At 45.6% G+C, this 21,862-nt stretch overlaps 2 protein-coding genes across 2 annotated transcripts in view; one reads left to right on the forward strand and one right to left on the reverse strand.

Annotated features, from left to right (window-relative positions):
- The window catches only part of LOC125338645, a 163,284-nt gene extending 149,256 nt beyond the window's left edge, over positions 1–14,028 (forward strand). The window contains 14 exon segments of the mRNA XM_048329602.1: positions 4,537–4,663; positions 4,869–4,965; positions 5,199–5,342; positions 5,652–5,729; positions 6,510–6,587; positions 6,891–6,979; positions 7,182–7,334; positions 7,465–7,588; positions 7,696–7,752; positions 7,914–7,994; positions 8,561–8,708; positions 11,798–11,890; positions 12,069–12,228; positions 12,396–14,028. Coding sequence (XP_048185559.1) covers positions 4,537–4,663; positions 4,869–4,965; positions 5,199–5,342; positions 5,652–5,729; positions 6,510–6,587; positions 6,891–6,979; positions 7,182–7,334; positions 7,465–7,588; positions 7,696–7,752; positions 7,914–7,994; positions 8,561–8,708; positions 11,798–11,890; positions 12,069–12,228; positions 12,396–12,681 — 1,715 coding nt within the window. The 3' untranslated portion in view covers positions 12,682–14,028.
- A 3,204-nt stretch (positions 14,029–17,232) lies between these two features.
- Positions 17,233–21,652, reverse strand: LOC125356065 (the record flags this gene model as incomplete). The annotated part of the gene is given in 2 exon segments (XM_048352336.1): positions 17,233–18,261; positions 18,263–21,652. Coding segments are annotated over 2 exon segments (4,419 nt in total), but the record flags the coding sequence as incomplete, so codon positions are not given.
- Between the last annotated feature and the right edge of the window lie 210 nt (positions 21,653–21,862).

A 21,862-nucleotide genomic window follows, 5' to 3' on the forward strand; every position in this document is an offset into this window, starting at 1 on the left:
GGAGGGAATGAAGGAGGGAGAATGGGAAGAGAGAGAAGGAGCAAGGAGGGGGAGAAAAGGGAAGAGAGAATAATGAGAAACAAATGTCCAGGTGTCAAATTTCAGTTTTACCTCTTAGCATTATGACCTTGGATTGAGCTACTTATTTTTTTATAAACTTCCATTTTCTTATCTGTAAAATGGAGTGAACTATTGTGTTGAACTGATAAGAAACAGAGGTCTGTAAAACACAGTAAGCAACTCATGGGGGGGGTAGAAGGAGAGGGGGAGGGGGAGGGGGGATGAGGGAGGAGGTAACAAATTGTACAAGAAATGTACCCACTGCCTTACGTATGAAACTGTAACCCCTCTGTACATCACTTTGACAATAAATAAGTACTTACTCAGAAAAAAAACAACAACACAGTAAGCATACCACCTGGCACTTTACCCAGTATTGAATAAATCTTAATTAAGAGCAAGAAGAAACCATTATAAACAGCAATACCATGCAAAGAACTAGAATTTTAACAAAATTTTTCCTCAGTGGAAGAGAGAGACAGCTAGAAATAGAAGAGATAGAACTATAAAATGCAGATAATAGGTTGTTTAGCCAGGCACCAGTGGCTCAAGCCTGTAATCCTAGCAACTCAGGAAGCTGAGATCTGAGGATTGTGATTTGAAGCTATCCTGGGCAGAAAAGCCCATAAGACTCTTATCTCCAATAAACTACCAAAAAAGCCAAATATAGAGCTCTTGGCTCATGTGGTAGAGCACTAGTCTTGAGTAAAAGGTGCTGGTGATTCATAACTGTAACTACTCAGGAGGCTGAGATCTGAGGATTATGGTTCAAAGCCAGCTGAGGCAGAAAGTCTGTGAGACTCTTATCTCAACTACCAGAAAACCTAAGTGGGGCTGTGGCTCTAAGTGGTAGAGCACTAACCTTAAGCAAAAGAGTACAGGGTTAGCCCAGGCCCTGAGTTCAAGCCCCATGACAAAAACAACAAAATGAACAAAACAAAACACAAAACAGGTTGTTATATATTAGGGACAGGAGAAGGGAGAATGAGTTTTGACAGCTATTGGAAAGTTGTAGCAAGACCTACTTAGTCTCAGAATATGAAGAGCAAGTTGAAGGGAGGATTTTAGCGTCCCCAATGATAGGAAGGCATTAACTTGATTATGAAAAGGAAGTTGAAAATGCTATCCTGGCCTGGTACAGCAGCTCATGCCTATAATCCCAGCTGCTCAGATCTGGAGAACTATAGTTTGAGACTAGCCTGGGAAAAAATTGTCAGGACACCTCTCAACAAATAAGCTTGGCATATTGGTGTGAGCTTGTTATCCTAGCTATGCTATAGGTAATAAACAGGAAGACTGGAGTCCAGGCTAGCCCAAGAAAAAATGTGAGACCATATTTGAAAAATAACTTTGAAATGGCTATAGACATAGCTCAAGTAGTAGAATGCCTGCCTAGCAAGTATAAGGTTCTAAGTTCAAACCCCAATGTCACACACAAAAAATAAATAAATAAAAAGTAAATGTTGTCCTTAGCCAGGCATTGTGGTGCAAGTCTATAAACCTAGCACTTGGAGGCTGAGGCAGGATAATCAAGAGCTCAAGGCCAAAATGGGCTATGTTAAGACCCTGCCTGAAAAATGAAAGAAAGTAATTTAAAAAATAAACAAGGGGCTGGGGATATAGCCTAGTGGCAAGAGTGCCTGCCTCGGATACACGAGGCCCTAGGTTCGATTCCCCAGCACCACATATACAGAAAACGGCCAGAAGCGGCGCTGTGGCTCAAGTGGCAGAATGCTAGCCTTGAGCGGGAAGAAGCCAGGGACAGTGCTCAGGCCCTGAGTCCAAGGCCCAGGACTGGCCAAAAAAATAAATAAATAAATAAATAAACAAAACCAAAAAGAAAATGCTGTTCTTCACCTAGTATTTTCGAAGTCAACTTTATTGGGCTATAACTTATATAAAATAAAATACTATGTAACTACTCTCCCAAAATATATGAAACAGAATGTTCCCGAGTGCTCCTTTGCAGTAAATCACTATTTCTTGACAATTTTCTTTATGCCAAGTACTGTTGGAATATCACTAAAGCATAGACCCAACCCTAGACAAATCTAGAAAATACAAATGTTAAGTGCCATAAAAAATAAGCATCAGTTGATAAGAAAATACAAGAAGTTCCAGGACAAGAGTGAGGAGGAAGGATAATAATGACAGCAAAAGAACACATAGAACATTTCATGCAGAGTGTGCAGTATATCTTTTGTTTAGAGAAATGAAAGCAGCAGTTTAGTGTGACCAGTACTTCAGAGAGCAGGAAAAATGGTTAGTGAGAGGTGTGGATGGTGAGTTATGACAAAGTCAGATCATGAAGGAGGTCTAAGCCAGGTTTAGGCTTCTGGACTTCAGCTTGAGGTGGTTGGGAGCCAATTACATGTTAAGCAATGGATTGAAATGATCCGATTTATCATGTAGAAAGGCTACTTAATGTGGGTGCACTATGGAGAATGACAAGACTAGAGGCTTTTGTAATAATCTAGGTTAGAGATGTGGTAAGGAGACCTAGGCAGGAAATAGTATGGCTAGAAGGAATTTGATAGATTCCAGAGGAATTTGGGGGATAAAATCAGTAGCAGTTGGATGTAAGTGGATATAAAGGAAGAAAGAAAATCGTATGATGAATCTCAACAGTGAACAAGAAGATAAGGCTAGTCAATTCAATATTACCAGAGATGCTGAGATGATGAGTGATGGAGACTCAAGTTAAACTTAGGCAACAGTGAAGTGTTCCATCAAAACCTCTTACAGATATTACCAGAACCCAAGAGAGATTAAGAAAAGATATCAAACTAGATAGTTGAAGTAAGGAGATTAAAAGAACTCTCCAAAGATGAAAGATACAGGAAGAAAAGCAGAAGTCAAAGGCAAGAGGTTATGGGAACATGATTGCCCCTTCTGATAGATCAACTCCACCACTAGTAGCAGCAATAACTCATAATCTTGCTGGAACATAACTCCTTGGGCCTAGTTAGAATAAAGCATAACCTGTGTTTCAGCATTCATCAATTGGTGTTTATATCACAGAAGTTAATGTCTAATGTAGAAACTTGGGCCTGGGGTCTGAGGATAGAGAATTATGTGTAACTTGAAAGAAAAGAAGAATTCTGGAGTCATGAAGTAGTCCTGTCCCCACTTCCAGTGGGTTGCAGTAAGAAGGATGGATAGTGCTGTTGGTGGGATTCTTTTTGTTTCTAGGTCTAGGACTGGTTCTAGGACGCAGGGGAAGGGGTGGAGAAGAGGGTCTCCCTAACATCCCTGATTTTTCCACCCTTTGTTGCTCATTGGTATCTTTGCTCTGTCACAAGCAACCACTATCACTCGTATTCGAAAAGTCCTCTTTCCTGGTGGTAAGAACTTTTAGTTATTGTCCTTTGCCTTTAGTCTTATACCTTTTCCTGCTTACTGCTTCATAGAAGAGACAGCTAGTGCAATTTAGGGCTGAGTCCTAGAGAGCCAAGAGCTGAAAATCCTGGGATCCAAAGCCTTTTGAGGCTGAACTCCATGCTTCCCTTTTCCCTCTGAGTGTCTACTGCACTGACTCAGAAGGGTCAGTGGCCCAGAGTGTTTTACCTCAGTTCAGAGAAGCATCATCCATGGCATCTTAGAGTTGAACAATAGATTCCGCGCAGAAACTGGCTTCTCCTTCTCTGCTGCATAGTATTCTCCCTATTAGCTTCCCATTACCATTATGGTATAGTAGCGCACAATGAACTTGTATATAAAAGGAAAGGACTGGATGGACTCCACAGGTACAGCAAGTGCTCTAGACTCTGAGCTAGTACTCAGCTAGATGACCTACTGCATCCATAACAGTCCAGTTTTCTGGAGCATATGGCCTTTTTGTCTGGTAGTGTTTCCATAGTTTCCAAACTGTCTTTATTTTCGTACTTCCCTGAAAGATTGTTCTCTGTGGCTTAAGTGTACCCTGGAGCCCTTCAGTTTCTTTTAGGATTGTGTTACACATAACTGCTCAGAGCCCTTCTGTTTGGATTTCCCTGTCTCTGTGTAGCTGTCATGGATTCATTCACACTGTATATACTTTCATGTCTCAACATTTAAGCGCGTCTCATGGAATAGCTCAGCTACTAGGATTTTTTTTTTAAGTTTTTGGTGTGTTTTATTTTAAACCTAGAAAACCATTGACCCTCCTAGTCCTTGGCAGTGCCTCCACTAATTAGCATTGGCACTTCCAGCCCTTTTTCTTCTTTACCTGTGGCAGTAAGGTCACTTTCCACTTGGAAAAGTTAAAGCTAGAAGATTATAGGTTTTAACTTAGTGTCTTTAGAGGAAGATTTGGGACAGGTTCTTGGAGAGTGGCTGAGCAGGGCACTGGTAGGAAGATGGCTATGAAAGGGGAGTTAGGAATTACTTGTCTTCTAAGGCATCTGATTGAGCTGCCTGACTAGATCTGCTGCCATGGAAAAGCTCAGGGCCTATGGCTACCGCTAAGACCTGACCCAGCCTTCCTTCCCTCATTAGAACATGAGAAAGGCCGACTGTGTAAGAGTGCTGACTACATGAACCTGCACTTCAAGGTGAAGTGGCTCCACAATGAATATGTGCGGGATCTGCCTGCCCTCCAGGGGCAGGTGCCTGAGTACCCAGGGTGAGTTATGTGGGGTGGGTGGGGTTTGTGTCCTCCATGCAGTTCAGTAGGCTTGTCTTTGGAACTAGCTGATCTGAATCCTGCTGTAGAGAAAGAAGTATCAAACTATACCCTGCCTTCCAGAAGATCCCAGTCTGGTGGAGCTGTCAGGCACAAAGCATATGCCAACCCCTAGCTTCAACTCACAATTCTGCTCTGACTACAGGTGGTTTGAACAGTTTGTACTCCAGTGGCTAGATGAGAATGAGGATGTGTCCCTGGAATTCCTTCGTGGGGCTCTGGAACGAGATAAGAAAGATGGGGTACGTTGAGGCCTTGGGATGAAGAGGGGCCAGGCCAGGTGTCCCAACATTTAGCTATTGGCAGAAGTTACTATGCTTTCACCAGGCCAGCTGGCTGTCCCTTGCCTGTGCAGTCCTTAGGAAGGACAGTGGGCCACAGAACCACCCTGCTTGGCAAGAATTCTTTCAAACACTACCAGTTTAAGGAAAAGGTAGCAGCAATGGATGCTGATTCTGTGTTTGGCCTTCCTTAGTTCCAGCAGACATCAGAGCATGCACTCTTTTCCTGCTCTGTGGTGGATGTCTTCACACAGCTCAATCAGAGCTTTGAGATCATCCGGAAGTTGGAATGCCCTGACCCCAGTATCCTTGCTCATTACATGAGGAGATTTGCGAAGGTAACCATGAGCCTTCCTGCTCCCTCCCCCTTTCTACCATCACATTCACAGGCCTGGTCTCAACCCCTCTCTGTGATAACCTTCAGGTAAGAGCCTAGTACTGCTGTTTTCCCCTTTACTGTGTCTGAGGCAGACAGATGGTCTCCCTCAGTGCTATTATGTAGTTGAAAAGCAACTTTGCTGTTTCCTCTGAGAGCCTACCTTTGCTTCCCTAGTATCATTGTTCTGGGTGAAAAATGAAACCTCAGGTAATATACCTGTGGGAAAAGCTAAAGATTCTCTTCTTTCCCTTTTTCCCTCTTTTCTTAGACCATTGGGAAAGTGCTAATGCAGTATGCAGACATCTTATCAAAGGACTTCCCAGCTTATTGCACAAAGGAGAAACTGGTAAGATCAGGCCCTAGGGCACTTAAGAGAAAAGATGTAAAGGGAATATGAATCCTTCTTGCTTTTGAAGCTATTCTCAGATGCTCTTGACTCTGGTTCCTTCCAGAGCTCTGATTGACATTCAGAACACATGCCAAAAATGAGTACTTGAATAAGAGTTCCTTTGAGCTTCAATTTATTTTTTTTATCCTCTACTAAGCTAGTTCTTTGGTTGGTTGGGTGTGTATGTATATGTGTGCATGTTCACACATGCATGTACATCAATACTAAGTGTTGACTGCCAAGCCTTGCACATGCAAGGTAGATACTCTACCACTGGAAACAGTACCTGAACTCTCCCTTTTTTCAAGTTATTTTTGAGATAGGATCTTATGTTTTTGTCCAGGTCAGCCTATTTATTCTTCCTGCCCAGATCTGATGGCAGGTATGTGCCACTGTGCTCAGCTACAAGTTGAGATGAATATTTGATATTACTGGCATAAACAAACTACCCTGTTTTCCTTTTTAACAAAACTTTGCAGATAGTGAATGAGCTGTAAAGGGTAACACCATTAACACATGTATACCTACCACTCAATTTAAAGGCAAAAACATTTTTGCTTCTAGTCTTCACAGTCTCCTAGTCTTCACTTGGTTCCATATCTTAGTGCTTAGGAAAAGATGGATATAATATATAAAGTCTCTGTGGCTTTGGCATAGTGTGAGAGAGGGAGGGACCCCAAGCTAATGGGTGCTATTATGAAAAGAACCAAGACTTAAGGGTTACATCTGTTCCCAAAGCCCTGCATCCTGATGAACAACATGCAGCAACTAAGGGTCCAGCTGGAGAAAATGTTTGAGGCCATGGGAGGCAAGGAGGTAAGTCTTAGGGTTTGTAGTCACTCTAGTTCCCTTTATTTCTGATCTTCTTGACTATAGAACTCTACCCCTTCTTGATCAGGAGTTTAGCTTGAGGTCTGGTTTGGCTTAATCTGAGATTGGCCATAGGACAGGGGAGCAGGCATTGGAGTATGACCCTAAGAGAGAAGAGCAGAGGTTGAGGTGAGGCCCTAGGAAGGAGGAACAGGGGTTGGGGTGAGGACCTAAGAGAGAGAAGTAGTGATAGAGGAAGAAAGAGGGCAAGAGAATCAGCCTGTCTATGCTCAACTCCTTTGGATACAGCTGGACCCTGAAGCTGCCGACAGTCTGAAGGAGCTGCAAGTGAAACTGAATACAGTTCTGGATGAACTTAGTATGGTGTTTGGAAACAGGTCAGTGGCCTCAAAATACACAACCTTTACAATTGGGTGTTGTCCTTGGCCAATCCCATCCATCTGGCTGCAGGTTTGTAGCTCTTCCATGTGCTCCTATAACTGTCCCTGCTGAAACCATATTGTAAACATGCGGGAACAGGCCTGAAAGATGGGTGCTGCTCTTGGGTCAAGGAGTGCTGCCCTATGAGCACATGTGTAGCTTCCAGGTGCGGATTGATGAGTGTGTTCGACAAATGGCTGACATCCTGGGCCAGGTTCGGGGCACAGGGAATGCATCCCCCAACGCCAGGGCCTCAGTGGCTCAGGATGCAGATAGTGTGCTGAGGCCTCTCATGGACTTCCTGGATGGCAAGTGAGTATGACCCTTGGGATGGTCCTAGGGGGGTGAGCAAAGCAAGCAAAGAGGCTGTCAAGCTATCAGCCTCTTTGGTAGGAGCAGGCCTCCCAGACTCTTCTGCCTCATCCATTGCCTTGGCCTACAGCCTCACACTCTTTGCCACTGTATGTGAGAAGACAGTTCTGAAGCGAGTCCTAAAGGAGCTCTGGAGGGTAGTAATGAACACCATGGAAAGGATGATTGTTCTGCCACCTCTCACTGATCAGACAGTAAGGACACCTCCTTCTCACTTATTCCCACTGCCCACCTACCCCTTTTAGCTCAGACTGATGGAGTTTGGGATTTTCTGCTTTTGACTAATTCCCTCTCTACCCAGGGCACCCAGCTGATCTTCACCGCTGCCAAGGAGCTGAGTCAGCTTTCCAAACTCAAGGTTCTTGGGGTGTGGGATCCTCATGAGACTGGGGAGGATGTCTAGAAGGCTAAAGAGGAGGGAAGGAGAAAAAACATTCACTCCTGGACTGGCAGGTAGGAACATGATTTTCCTGACTACCCTCAGCTCTTCTGATGTTACTGCTTTCTCTGGGGTTTCAGGACCACATGGTGCGAGAGGAAACACGGAATCTCACTCCAAAGCAGTGTGCTGTCCTTGACCTGGCCCTGGATACCATTAAGGTGAAGATCTTCCTTTTTCTAGGCAATCTTATTGCCCTATACACTTGGCCCCTAGAATTCAACCCTGCCAGACCAGGTGTACTTTCAGCTCTTAGCACTCCATATCCAGAGGAGAGGTCTTGTGCACTGTCAACGATACAGAGGGTAGCAGTTACTGATCCTAAGTTCAAGGCACGATTGATATGGAGATGATAAGTTCCATGCAAATTGTAACTTAAGGCACCCTGGAGGAATATCTCCTAGGCATCAAATTCCCTAATCCTCATGGGGGTAAAGGATTGTTTTAAAGCTGTTCTCTGTAGCTGAAATGTGTCTGTCATACATAACTCTGCTTGACTAGATAAACCCTTCCTGTGAACACCATCCCCAGGAGTATGGCCCTTTATGACTGTTCCTGCCAAATACCCAATGGTGCTCTTCATCCAGGGCACTGGGACTAGTTCTGTGGGTGTTCCTTATTTTATTGTCTGTCAAATGTCCTCCTGTTCCTGAAGACCTCTACTGTTCTCTCTGAGAACAGCTGACTATCTCTAAGAAGGTGAAGCCGGTGTTCATTTCTCTTTCAGCAATACTTCCATGCAGGAGGCAATGGACTAAAGAAAACCTTCCTAGAGAAAAGCCCAGATCTGCAGTCTCTGCGTTATGCCCTGTCCCTCTACACACAGACCACAGACACTCTCATCAAGACATTTGTGCGCTCACAGACTACTCAGGGTAGGAGCCTAAGAGTTATGCATTCCCATTTCCCCTGCCCATCTGCTTCTAGGAAGTCAGTATTGTCTAGCCTTTGGGGACAATCTGGTTTCTTCAGAGTATCTTTCATACTTGGATTTCAAGATCCCTTGAGTGAACCTCAGTACTTACCCAATTCCTCATCTATACCAGGCAGGGGAATCACAGGTGACTGGTAAATGTACCTGAGATTTCTTTTTGAAAACATCAGCTGGCCAGTGCATGTTTACTGAGCTCATCACATATACTCTGAGGGAGAAGAAGGAAATATATGTAAGGAAGACTTGAGAAGGAGTGGTTGAGACATTTGTGAGGTTCATAGCTTTGGGGGCTTTGATGGCAGTTTTTCTAGAGAGAGATAGGAAAATACTTCCAGACTTTTCAGAATGGACAGGGTGAAGACTAAATGAGGCAAACCATGAAAGCAGCTCAAATGGACAGCATAGCCTCATGGATGATGCTTTTGCACCAGGGATCAGGCAGCTGGTTTTGTTCTAGAAATTTCCAGTCATCCAAACTTCCCTTTGCCTCTGGCCAGGCCTGTCTTAACTAAAGCACATCTGTAAAGAATGGCTCAAGCTGAAATTCTCACTTGACTCTGCAGCAGAGTCCTCTTAGGAGGCATCTTCAGGCATGTCAGTTACTGCCTGTTATATCCCTGGTAGGGCTACCTGGTGTGTGTGTGTGGGGTGTGTGAACCTGACTGTATGAATGGGAGGTTTGGACCTTATTGAGCACTGAGCTGGAAGGGAGAAATCTAAGCAGTAGAATGGATATGACAGGTGAGAAAATGGAACCTCTATTCCTACATCCACTCTTATTTACAGTCCAGGGTAGAGAAAAAAGCAGCAAAAGAATCACTGATGTATGGGCTGGGGATATAGCCTAGTGGCAAGAGTGCCTGCCTCGGATACACGAGGCCCTAGGTTCGATTCCCCAGCACCACATATACAGAAAATGGCCAGAAGCGGCGCTGTGGCTCAAGTGGCAGAGTGCTAGCCTTGAGCGGGAAGAAGCCAGGGACGGTGCTCCGGCCCTGAGTCCAAGGCCCAGGACTGGCCAAAAAAAAAAAAAAAAAAAAAAAGAATCACTGATGTGAGATATATCTCAGAAATAAATCACCTGCTTAGCAAGTCAAAGCTTTTAGTTCAAACCCCAATACCACCCAAACCAAATCAAACCAAAATATAGAAACAGTAGCAGTGAGTCTGGGTGAAGGGAGTCAAGTAGTACTTTACAGAGTTGATTATGTGTACGAACATGAGGGAAAATCTGAGTTAATCCAGAAAATTAATCCAGAGGCATCAAGCTGTAAGGTAGTCAGAAGTGGGGGGGGGGGGAGGGGGTAAAGCTGGAAAAGGCACAGATGGGGTAAGAGCAGAGTTACATTTCCAGAGAAAATAATGTGTGTGTTTCCTACCCATTGACAATAAGAGCCTAGGACATTAGAGCCTACAACCTCTTTCTTGCTCCACTGTTCTCAGATACTTTCTGTCTATATTTTCTACTGCTTCTACCAATGATTTGGTTGCTCTCAAATCCATGAAGTCTGATGTGGAACATTCAGGCACTGACCCAAGTTCCTGGACTTCTTTCTTTACTCTGCCTCATCTCTGCTCCCCTAGAAAACTACAGAGCTATTTGAATATAACTCCTTTGACCTCTAACCATTCTTCTTTCTCTGTCTTACTGCTGCTACTACCTCTTGACTTGCCTGTCTTCGCTCAGTGCATGATGGGAAAGGTATTAGGTTTACTACTAATGAGGACATTCGGCCGGAAAAGGGTATGTTATACATTCTTGCAGACATGGATCTACCATGATCACTAATCCCTGTGAGCTAGAATGAGTTGCTTATGTAGGCAGTGGTTGAACCTGCTATCAAAGTTCAAAAGCTCTATTCTAAGTGTCAGAGCTAGATGATATATAGCCTAAGAAGGGATTCTGTTTGCTGACCTCTGTCCTGTCCTATCCTCAGGGCTTCCTTACCCCTTACAGTGAAGGAATGTAATGAGTGTAATCTCATTGGGTAGGGTTTCTGCTGAGAGGAGCTGGTAGATTGGGACTAGAGAGCTGCCCTGCAGAGTTGCATAATACAAAAGATTTCCAGAGAAGGCTCAGGATGGGGCATTCAGGAATCCTGGATATGGTGGGAGGGAACTTGCTAAAGAAGTTCAATGTTCCATTGAAAGGTATCATAATCCAGGTGCTGGTGGCTCATGCCTGTAATTCTAGCTACTGGGGAGGCTGAGATCTGAGGATCAAGGTTCTAAGCCAATCTGGGCAGGAAAGTCCATGAGACTCATCTCCAATTAACCAGCCAAAAGCTGGAAGCAGAGCTGTGGCTTAAGTGGTAGAGTGCCTGCCTTGATTGAAAAAGCTAAAGGACAGCACCCGGACCCTGAGTTCAAGTCTCAGTTCCAGCGCACACACAAAAAAACTAAGAGACAGCACCCAGGCTCTGAGTTCAAGTCCCAGTCCCAGCATACTAACCCTCCCCCCGAAAAAAATCATAAACCAGGGAATACACCTGTAATCTCAGCTAATACAGAAGAATTGTGATTTTGAGGCCAGTCTTGGCTACATAGCAAGTTCAAGATCAGTCTGGGCTACATTGGAAGGTCCTATCTCAGAGAGAGAGAGAGAGAGAGAGAGAGAGAGAGAGAGAGAGAGAGAGAGAGAGAGAGAGAGAGAGAGGGAGGGAGGGGTCACAAGGTGGACATAGCTTCTATATAGATACAGAATAAACATCATTGCCCTGCCCAATATCTCTGAATGAAAAATTCTCCAGTGTAGTAGACAGGAGAAGTTGGGGATCCTAAGAGATTCCTCGTACATTTTTTTGAGAATATTTTTCCTGAAATGCTATCAGCTTAATTTGTATTAAAATACATAGTCTTTTATCTCCCCACTTTTCCTCTCCCATTGCTTATTTCCTCATGGCTCCTGTGAGTGATTGCTTCACGCTTTAGAATTGAGGGGGGTAGCCACCCAACCCCTCAGTTTTACCTGGAATAATTAGTTCTGAAATCCTGGAGTTTTGCAATGGACCATCATCTGTCTGTCCTCAGGGTCTGGTGTGGATGATCCTATGGGAGAAGTCTCTATTCAGGTGGACTTGTTTACACATCCTGGTACTGGGGAACACAAGGTCACAGTGAAAGGTGAGTAGTATGGATATAGGTCTAAATTTTTCTTGTTCACAGCCTCACTCCTCAGCTGAAAGCAAGGGCTGCTTATCCTAGTCCTCCAGCTCAGCCTTCTCCAAGGGCAATATGACCCGGGGCTCAAGAACTTGGAATGGCTGGGTGGATCCCTCATTTGTTTCCCTTGTTTGGGCAGTGGTGGCTGCCAATGATCTCAAGTGGCAGACAGCGGGCATGTTCCGGCCTTTTGTGGAAGTGACTATGGTTGGCCCACACCAAAGTGATAAGAAGAGGAAGTTCACAACCAAATCTAAAAGCAACAACTGGAGCCCCAAGTACAATGAAACATTTCACTTGTAAGTTACAGGGTGGGAGACCTAGAGGACTCTGGGTTGGGAGGGATGTGATATGGGAGGTAGAGCTGAACAGTTTACAAAGAAGGTATGGGTTGAATGACAAACTAGGGTGAATTCAGTTGAAGACTTTCAGTTCTGGCTTCCTGCCTTCTGTCCTGTGCTCACAGCCTCCTTGGAAATGAAGAGGGTCCAGAGGCCTATGAGTTGCAGATCTGTGTGAAGGATTATTGCTTTGCCCGAGAAGATCGTGTGATAGGACTGGCAGTGATGCCCCTAAGGGATGTGGCAGCTAAGGGCAGCTGTGCCTGCTGGTGCCCTTTGGGCCGGAAGATCCATATGGACGAGACAGGCATGACCATTCTTCGGATTCTATCTCAGAGGAGCAATGATGAAGTGGCCCGAGAATTTGTGAAACTCAAATCGGAGTCTCGATCCACAGAAGAGGGGAGTTGAACTCCCCAGCTTAGTGCCAACCAGGCAACGCCAATTACACAAATCAGAGCCAATGGGAGGTAGCTAGGTAGCCAGATTAGGGTCCTTGCAGCCAAGAGGCTGACTCCTTCACTAAGAATATTTAAGGAAAAATTGGAGATAGTAAGAGTATGGCTTTTCCTAGGAAGGGTCATAAATCCCGGACTAGCAGGTATGTGGTGCTAGGAGCTGAGCTACAGAAGCTACTATGGGGAGAGGTTTCCCATAAAACAGAGGGACAGACATTTCTGAGAGTGTCAACTCTTGTTGGTAGTTACCTTTCTACTCATATCCCACCCCCCTCCCTTCTCCAAACCATGATTTATCCAGTTAGGCACATTAGAAGAACAAGTTTAGAGAGCTTTAAGCTTGTGCCTGATTGGCTAGGTAGCTGGTTGAGCCTTACTGGTATTAATGAGCCCTGTGGTCTGTACTGGACAGTGGCCAGAGTAAAGAGCACACAAAGCTAAGAATTCACTGTCTCTTGAGCAGAAGAACTGTTTCTAGCTGTCTTCAGTGAGACATAAGGCCTTGAAAGTGAACAAGATAGCTTCTAAAAACAGCTGTGCTAATCCCTTCCCTCAGATTATATGTTATGAGTTCAGTTTCACATGGTGCTTCAGAGCCCTGAGCAGAATATTTCTTTGATCCTAGACACTAGAGGCCATCTTCCCGGAGTCCTCATTCCTGTAGGGAGGAAAGTGACCACTTAGGACATGAGAGGCTGTTCTTATATGTGTAGACATGAGGGCTAGCTGAAGGGTCCAGGAATATTTTCCTCTTAAGTAGGCCCTGAACAAAGCCAAAAATTGTGGAATCCAGTCTAGAAAGTGTTTTCCTCACCCATGGCCAGTGCCTTCTGGCTATCCTCCTTGTAGAAAGACTCTAGCCTTTGGCCTTTCTCTCATGAGGTCAGCTGCTATTCCCCTCTGAGTTCAATTACACAGAAGATACATGGACTCTGATACCTGTGTACAAACTGGATGGAGGATGGGCTGGACATTCCTTGGAAGATCAGAGGCAAACTGAGTTGGATTTACCTGGCCCTTGCTTGGAGATGTGACATGGTCCTTTGATTTCCTGATAGCAGCCTCCTGAACTTACTGAGGACTCAGCATTGTCCACAGCTGTACGGGCCAATATATGAAAGAAGAAACAATGCATTTTTGCTGTTTTTAATTAGTGTATATGCCACTGTTACAAGAGATTATAGGGTAGTCTGTAATCTGTAATAAATTATCTTATAGCAGTGTTTGGAATCTGGTAATTCTGTGAAAGTGTGGAAACCATAGAAATGACTGCCCTGTATAATGATGGCTTTTGGCCCAATGGCTTCTGACTACTTCATTCTCCCTGCTTGTCCCCACTCTTTACCAGCCAAGTGGTTGAACCTAAATTGGTTCTGAAAAAACCCCCAAGCAGAACAGCAGCTATTGAGCTAGAAGCTTGGCCTGAGAGCACCAGTCTGATAAACAAAATCATGAGACCTACAGCATCAGCTTCCTGCAAAAGATCCAGAAGAAAAGGAGATTATGTGAATCCTAGAAAAGAAGCCTATTCTTCTTCTTTGCTTTGTGTGGGACCATTAGGACCCACAACCTGGGCTGTGAAAGAAGGCAGGGTTCTGTTAGCCAGAAGCTAGGGCTGCAATAGATGGAACAAAAGGTCAGGCCTAGGAGCGCACACAGGTTCTTTTCAAAGAAGACAGCTGCAGTAGAAAGATTACTTTCAAGGGGGAGGAAGTAAGGTAAAAGTCATGTATCCAGACACAGGAAGCAGAAAGAGCCGAACAAGAAATGTAGGTCTCACCTACTCTGCCTGTACTATCACCATCTGGGGGCAGGAAACTAGCTCCATTTCCATGCCTTGCTAAATAAATCCTTACAGTTCAGTTGCCAAGTCGTTTAAAAACTTCCTCCTCTCTCCTCTCCTAAACCTATCCTTACCTTCTTTCCTTTCTGCATCAAAATTACCCCTTGGACACACTGTTTCAGTCCTCACCACAAAGTGGCTTTGAGTTCCATTCTTGTGGATTAGTGTAATAGCCTTCATCTGCCCTCTTCCACGCATGTGTAATAGCCTTCATCTGCCCTCTTCCACGCTTCATCTGCCCTCTTCCACGCTCCCTCTCCTTTTAAAGCTATTTGATTAAGCCATGCACCTGCGGCTCACACCTATAATCCTAGCTGAGATGTAGGACCACAGTTTGAAGCCAGCCCAGGCAGAAAAGTCTTGAGACTCTTATCTCCAATAAACTTCTCAGAAAAAGCTGAAGTGGTGCTGTAGCTGTGGCAGAGCACTAGCCTTGCACACAAAGAGGCTCAGGGCAAAGAGACTCAGGGGCTGCACCGGGGCCCTGAGCTCAAGCCCTAAGACCAGCCCCTAACCCCCCCCCCCCACCCCGCAAAAGCTACTTGATCATCCATATGCTTTAGGCTGAAAATCCATTCTGCAATTATTGAAGCTAGTCCCTTTTAAGTTCCCCAAAACGTGCACTTGTACCACAGTACCCTTGTGCATCGTGGTGGAATGTCTGAGAGCTCTTTTCCCGGCCTCTGACATCTCTGGGAAGCCACCAATTTTGGGCCTCTTCACACAACACTGCAATACTTGTGTATCTCCCCTCAATAGCCCATGGTCTACCCAAGGCAGAACATGAGTACTTCACCGCATGCTGATTTCCAAGGTTGAGCAGCACTCAGGTATTTCAAAGCCAGGACAACAGCCGCTGGGGGCCTGAGGGAGGCTTAGTGGCCCAGAAGGGTGGGCTCCTGGTGAAGGGGGTGTGGCTGGAGACGGGCACGGGAAAGGGGCAGGGCAGGGTTCCCGGCTCAGGCGGAAGCTGGGGCTCTGCAGCGCCCTAGCAGAAAGGTGCGTTTAAGATGGAGGTCGCTGGGGTGGACGGCTGTGCGGCGACCGTGAGCAAAAAGTGCCCAAAGGGGGCGCCAGAGGAAAGGTTATCACTTTCTCCCTCTAATTCTTTAGAGATTGTATCAGACTTCTCTATTCCTTTTCAGTACCTCCTGTCTAGCCCACTTCGTGAGAACTGTTTTCTCAGTACTCCCCAAAGTTATTGCTCCTTCCCAGTACTCGAGTATTTATGTTTTCCAGACAAGATATATTTGCCCAGATCCCTAGTCTTAATCCACTCAATAGCTCCCAAAGGGCACACAGTTGTCCAATCACCTTCATCTTAGATCACATATGGTAATGCTTCTCTCTGAGAAGTTCAGGAGTATCAGGAGAAGGCTTCAGGCGGGGCCTAGTCAATAGAGAAGTGCTTTAATAGTGGACTTTGAAGACAAAAATCATTTTCCAGCACAAGTGTGTGTAACGTACCTAGTCATAGTGAATATTTAGAATAATTCCCTAAATAATCATCCTATACCCAGAAGCAGAAAGGCAGAGTTGAAGAAGCAATATAATATAGTAATAATAGTAGTGAAGCAGGAGTCAGAGGTATGAATACTAGTCTCAGCTCTTCCTCATATTGTTGTGCCAAGTTGCAAGACCACCCCCAAGAAGACCACCAAGATTCAGACACTCCGAAATGCAAAAGCAAGGCAAGGGTTTATTGAACGAGCTGCCAACTCGGGCCTCGTCCTACCCACCGACACAGCGGAGGTTAGGAGGAAGCCCCGAGCTGTGATTACACAGGGCTTATAAAGGCAAAGAACAAGGTTACAACAATCAGCTGTGCAAGCAAGATTAGCACACAGGTACAAATCTGATTGGCTCAGGGTTCGATTCTAAAATGGGGTTCACGTGGTGGGGCCTGACTTCAAAGTCTGGCACCTCATTTCCCCCTTTTTCTTTTTGGTACCTTGGGAGCCAATCATGGCTCCATTCTGTCCATTTCAATGGCTTGCATGTCTAGGGGATGATATAGAGGTAAGGCATGGGCCAGTAGGACCCAATGTAGTAACCAAAGGGCCTGTCACCATTTCTTACAAGAATATTCTCTGTACCTCTGTTCTGCATGTCTCTAGTTTATCCTGCCTCATCTTCCCAAAAACAACTCTGGTCCCTTGATTTTAAAGGGGGGCTGATGGGTGAAGATCATCCATCTTCTGTAATTTCTTCAGGCTGACTCAGGGGCGTTGACCTTACCTAGCCAGGAACCTATAACCTTAGTCTACTTTTCCAAGGGACTGCAGGATTGCTGCAAACTGAAAATTAACTTTCAGCTATACAGACTTACCATTAGCTCTATAGTGTTTAGTATCCAAATGTAAGCAACAAAATAATACATAAACTTCTCAACTGTGCTCTAAGGGTCGGGTGGCTATACCCGTATTCCTGAGCAAGCTCAAAACTACCTAAAATAAGGGGGTCACCTCACTTTGGAGTGAGCTGCCAAAATGACATCAACACTAGCCAGGGTAGTAAGGAAAGAAGGCAAAAAGAAAATTATAACAATATTCAGTCTAACTTTCTTTTCTTGAGGCGAAGGCGAAGCGGCTGAGTTGGGTGCTTGGAGACCTCCCATGTTCCATCACGGTAGTTGTCATCCAGGGCAAAGGGGTCAGCTGGCCTGGCGTGGGAGCAATGGACCCAAGTGGTGACGCCATCTACTTTAAGGGCCGTGGGAGTAGTCAGTAGCACCACGTAGGGTCCCTTCCATCGTGGTTCTAAGGATTTGGAGTTATGCCTCCGGACGAACACCCAATCTCCTGGCCTGAATAAATGGGGGATAGGGACAGAAGCAGAATCATATAATGCCTTGAGTTGGGGCCACATTTTCTTGTGCACGAGCTGCAAATAATCAAGTTTACACAAAAATTCAATATCATCCAAATCAGTGAGCAATTCAGTCTGAAGGCTAGGGATAATGGGCGGAGGGTACCCGTACATTATTTCAAAAGGAGTAAAGCCAAGTTGATAGGGAGAATTTCTTACCCTAAGTAGAGCAAAAGGAAGGAGTGACACCCAGTCTGCGCCAGTCTCTAAGGCCAATTTAGTTAAGGTCTCTTTTAGAGTCCGATTCATTCTCTCTACCTGTCCTGAACTCTGGGGTCTACAAGCACAATGCAATTTCCAATCTGTCCCCAGTGCAGCGGCTATTCCCTGACTTACTTTTGAAACGAAAGCCGGTCCGTTGTCCGACCCAATGGTGGATGGGAAGCCATACCTGGGTAGGATTTCTTCCAGGATCTTCTTAGCCACTATATTCGCAGTTTCATGCTTTGTTGGATAGGCTTCCACCCATCCTGAAAAGGTGTCTACAAAAACTAGCAAATATTTGTATCCAAATTTTCCAGGTTTGATTTTTGTGAAATCTACTTCCCAATACACGCCTGGCCTATCCCCACGGAAGCGAGCTCCTTTAGTAACTTGTTGATTGGGGGCATTGGTAAGCTGACAGGCCTTGCAATTTTTAACAATATTTTCAATAAGTTGATCTCCTTGTCTAATTTTTACTTTGGAATGTCGGAGCAAGTCCTGCATTCTTCGGGTTCCCATGTGAGAAGCTCGGTGGATTCTTTTAAGGATCCCCTTACCTAGCCTTTGTGGCAAGATAAGTTTCCCTTCACCAGTTTTCCACCAGTCATCGTTTCCTTCTCTGTCCAGGGTTTTGTGGGTCATGGGAATTTTTTTTTATCCACTCCACGTCTTCCTGGGAATACTGGGGTACAGGAGGCAAAGCTCGTGGTCCTGGGTCTACTACAGTCAATACTTCTGCTCTGGGATGGAGGGCTGCTTCCTTAGCTGCCTGGTCAGCCAGATTATTCCCTCTAGTCACCGAATCAACTCCCTTTTGATGACTCGGGCAATGCATAATGGCAATCTTTGCTGGTTCCCATAGGGCCCGGATGAGGCTTAAAATCTCCTGTCTGTTTTTAATGGCCTTTCCTTCAGCTGTCAGTAGCCCCCTTTCTTGGTAAATGGCTCCATGGATGTGTACAGTGGCAAAAGCGTACCGGCTGTCCGTATAGATATTTAGTCTCATTCCTTTTCCCATCTGTAAAGCTTTTGTTAGTGCCACTAGTTCTGCTCTTTGTGCAGAAGTCCCCTGAGGGAGTGCCTCTGCCCACAATATCTCAGTGTCCGTAGTAACCGCCGCACCCGCATACCTTTTTCCATCTCGAATGAAGCTGCTGCCATCGGTGAACCAGGTGTGCTCGGCATGTGATAGCGGCAAATCCAGCAAGTCTGGCCGGAGGCTATGTGTTTGGGCCAGGATCTGGTCACAATCATGCAGGGGCGCTTCCAGATCCGGATCCGGCAGCAGAGTTGCTGGGTTTAATGCTGTTGGTACACAGAAGCTGATACGTGCCGGGTTAAGTAACAACGTTTGGTAATGGACCATGCGGGCATTGCTCATCCATCGGTCAGGTGGTTGTTTTAGCACCCCCTCTAGAGCATGTGGAGTGGCTACAGTCAGATTCTGTCCCAGAGTCAACTTATCTGCATCTTTTACCAAGAGGGCTACTGCAGCTATTATTCTTAAGCACGGAGGCCACCCAGCGGCGACAGGATCCAATTTCTTTGACAAATAGGCGACCGGTCGTCTCCAGGGCCCAATTGGCTGGGTGAGCACCCCTTTTGCTATTCCTTTCTTTTCGGCCACAAACAATGTGAATGGTTTATTCACGTCAGGTAGGCCTAAGGCTGGGGCTTCTAGAAGGCTTTTCTTGATTGCCTCAAAGGCTTTTTGCATCTGCTCAGTCCAATGAAATTCTGGGAGGTTTTTGGTGGCTTCATATAAAGGCTTGGCCATCTCAGCGAACCCAGGTATCCACAGCCGGCAAAAACCCGCCGTTCCCAGGAATTCTCTGACTTGTCTCGCTGACTTAGGCACAGGAATTTTTAGCACAGTCTCTTTACGTGCATCTGACAGCCAACGCTTGCCCTCTTTTAATATGAAGCCCAGATAGGTGACTTCAGGTTTACAAATTTGTGCCTTTTTAGTGGAGGCCCTATAGCCCAAATTGCCAAGAGTCTTTAAGAGCCTAGCTGTTCCCTTTAAACAACTATCCTTGTCTGGAGCAGCTATTAACAAATCATCTACATATTGCAATAGACTTATTTCAGTATTTTGGGAGCGGTACTCACTTAGGTCTTCATGTAACGCCTCATCAAAGATTGTAGGCGAATTCTTAAATCCTTGAGGCAGCCTGGTCCAGGTCAATTGACCGCTTATCCCGATTTCAGGATCGTGCCAAGTAAATGCAAAGTAGCTTTGGCTCTGTGAGGCTAAGGGCAGGCTAAAGAAAGCATCCTTTAGATCCAACACAGTATACCACACATGGCTCGGTGACAGGGAGCTCAGCAGGGTATATGGGTTTGGGACTGTTGGATGAATGTCCATTACTCTCTTGTTAACTTCTCTCAAGTCTTGCACTGGTCTATAATCATTGGAATTAGACTTTTTTATAGGCAATAATGGAGTATTCCAGGCTGACTGGGTGGGCTTCAGAACTCCTAAATCTAATAATTTTCTGATGTGAGGAGTGATCCCTTTCTTTGCTTCTAGTGACATAGGGTACTGGCAAACTCTTACTGGGTCAGCTCCGGCTTTAAGTTCCACAAAAATTGGAGGACGATGTTTTGCCAGTCCCATTCCCCCAGTTTCTGCCCATGCTTGGGGAAACGCCCGTAGCCACTCATTTTCTGGAGACTCGGGCTTGAGATGCTGGTATAGCCTATACTCTTCTTCTAACTTGCTAGTTATTAGTATACTAACAGGCTTTTCTCTTGAGTTCGTCACAGAAATCCCACTGTCTGTGAACTGTATCTGAGCTTTCATTTTCGTTAAGAGATCACGTCCAAGCAATGGATAGGGGCAGTCAGGGATGACTAAAAACGAGTGGGTTACCTGGCCCGCTCCCAAGTCCACTGTTCTTTGAGTAGTCCATTTATAGGGTTTAGTGCCCGTTGCACCTTGGACCCATGTTGTTTTAGTGGACATCGGCCCTCTCGGGGCTAGTAATACTGAATTTTCTGCTCCCGTATCTACCATGAACATGACTGGATTCCCCTCCACTTTTAATGTTATCCTGGGCTCAGGGAGGGGATCTGAACCCCGACTCCCTCAGTCACTGTCCTCAGCCATCTCTAAGGTTGACAACACTCTTGATCCTACTTTATGTTTTTCCTCCTTTTCCTGGGCTAGCTCTGGGCAGTTTCTGATCCAATGCCCCTCCTTCTTGCAATAAGCACATTGATTCTTCCCCATCCTTGGTTGGGGTTTGGGCTTTTGCTCCTTACTTGGAGAGGAGGACTGTCTAAAGTTTCCTGCCTGCATAGAGGTCAGGATTTCCCTGAGTTCCTTCTGTTGTTGTTCCAAAATCCTAGCCAGACTCCTTTCCTGTCTTCGTTCTCCTGTTTCTCTCTTATTATAAACCTTTTCCGCCACTGCTACTAGATCCCTAATAGATTTTTCCCCAAGCCTGTCTAGAGCCTGCAATTTCCGCTTTATATCCGGTGCGGCTTGATTTACGTAGGCAAACATAATCATCTGAGCAGATTCCTGGGTCTCAAGATCATATGGGGTGTATTGACTAAAGGCTTCCATAAGACGCTCAAGGTATGCTGCCGGACTTTCACTTTCTCCCTGTCTGATATCATAAACTTTGGCCATATTTGTAGGTCGGCGAGCCGCCGCCTTGAGACCTGCCAGCAGAGCCTGGCGATAGACAAGGAGTCGCTCCCTACCTTCAGCCGTATTGTAGTCCCATGCTGGTCGGGTCTGGGGAAAATAGGTATCAATCAAGGCAGGATCCGTGATGGGTGCTCCGTTGGGGCCAGGGATAAGTCTCCGGGCCACTTCTTGAATACGACCTCTCTCCTCATTGGTGAAAAGTACCTGTAAAAGCTGGCTACAATCATCCCAAGTGGGCTGGTGAGTGAAAAGTATAGTTTCAAACAAGCGAATTAAGTCCCGAGGTTTCTCAGAAAAGGGGGCATTTTGGGCACGCCAATTGTAAAGATCACTAGTAGCAAATGGCCAGTATTGGAATTGTTGTCGACCGTCCGCATCCACAGGACTTATAGGGCGTAGGGGAAGGGTAGTAGATTTGTGAAGAGATGTAATTCTTTGGCGCCGGCGAGTTGATTGAGCGGGGCCCTCCGGGGCGGAGGGCACAGCTGAAACATCTTCCTCAGAGTCCTCCTCTTGGAGAGTTAACTGGGGTGGGGCGTATGGAGGGGGAAGCATTTC

The sequence above is a fragment of the Perognathus longimembris genome, chromosome 1 (genome assembly GCF_023159225.1).
Source record: "Perognathus longimembris pacificus isolate PPM17 chromosome 1, ASM2315922v1, whole genome shotgun sequence".
NCBI classification, from domain to species: Eukaryota; Metazoa; Chordata; class Mammalia; order Rodentia; family Heteromyidae; genus Perognathus; species Perognathus longimembris.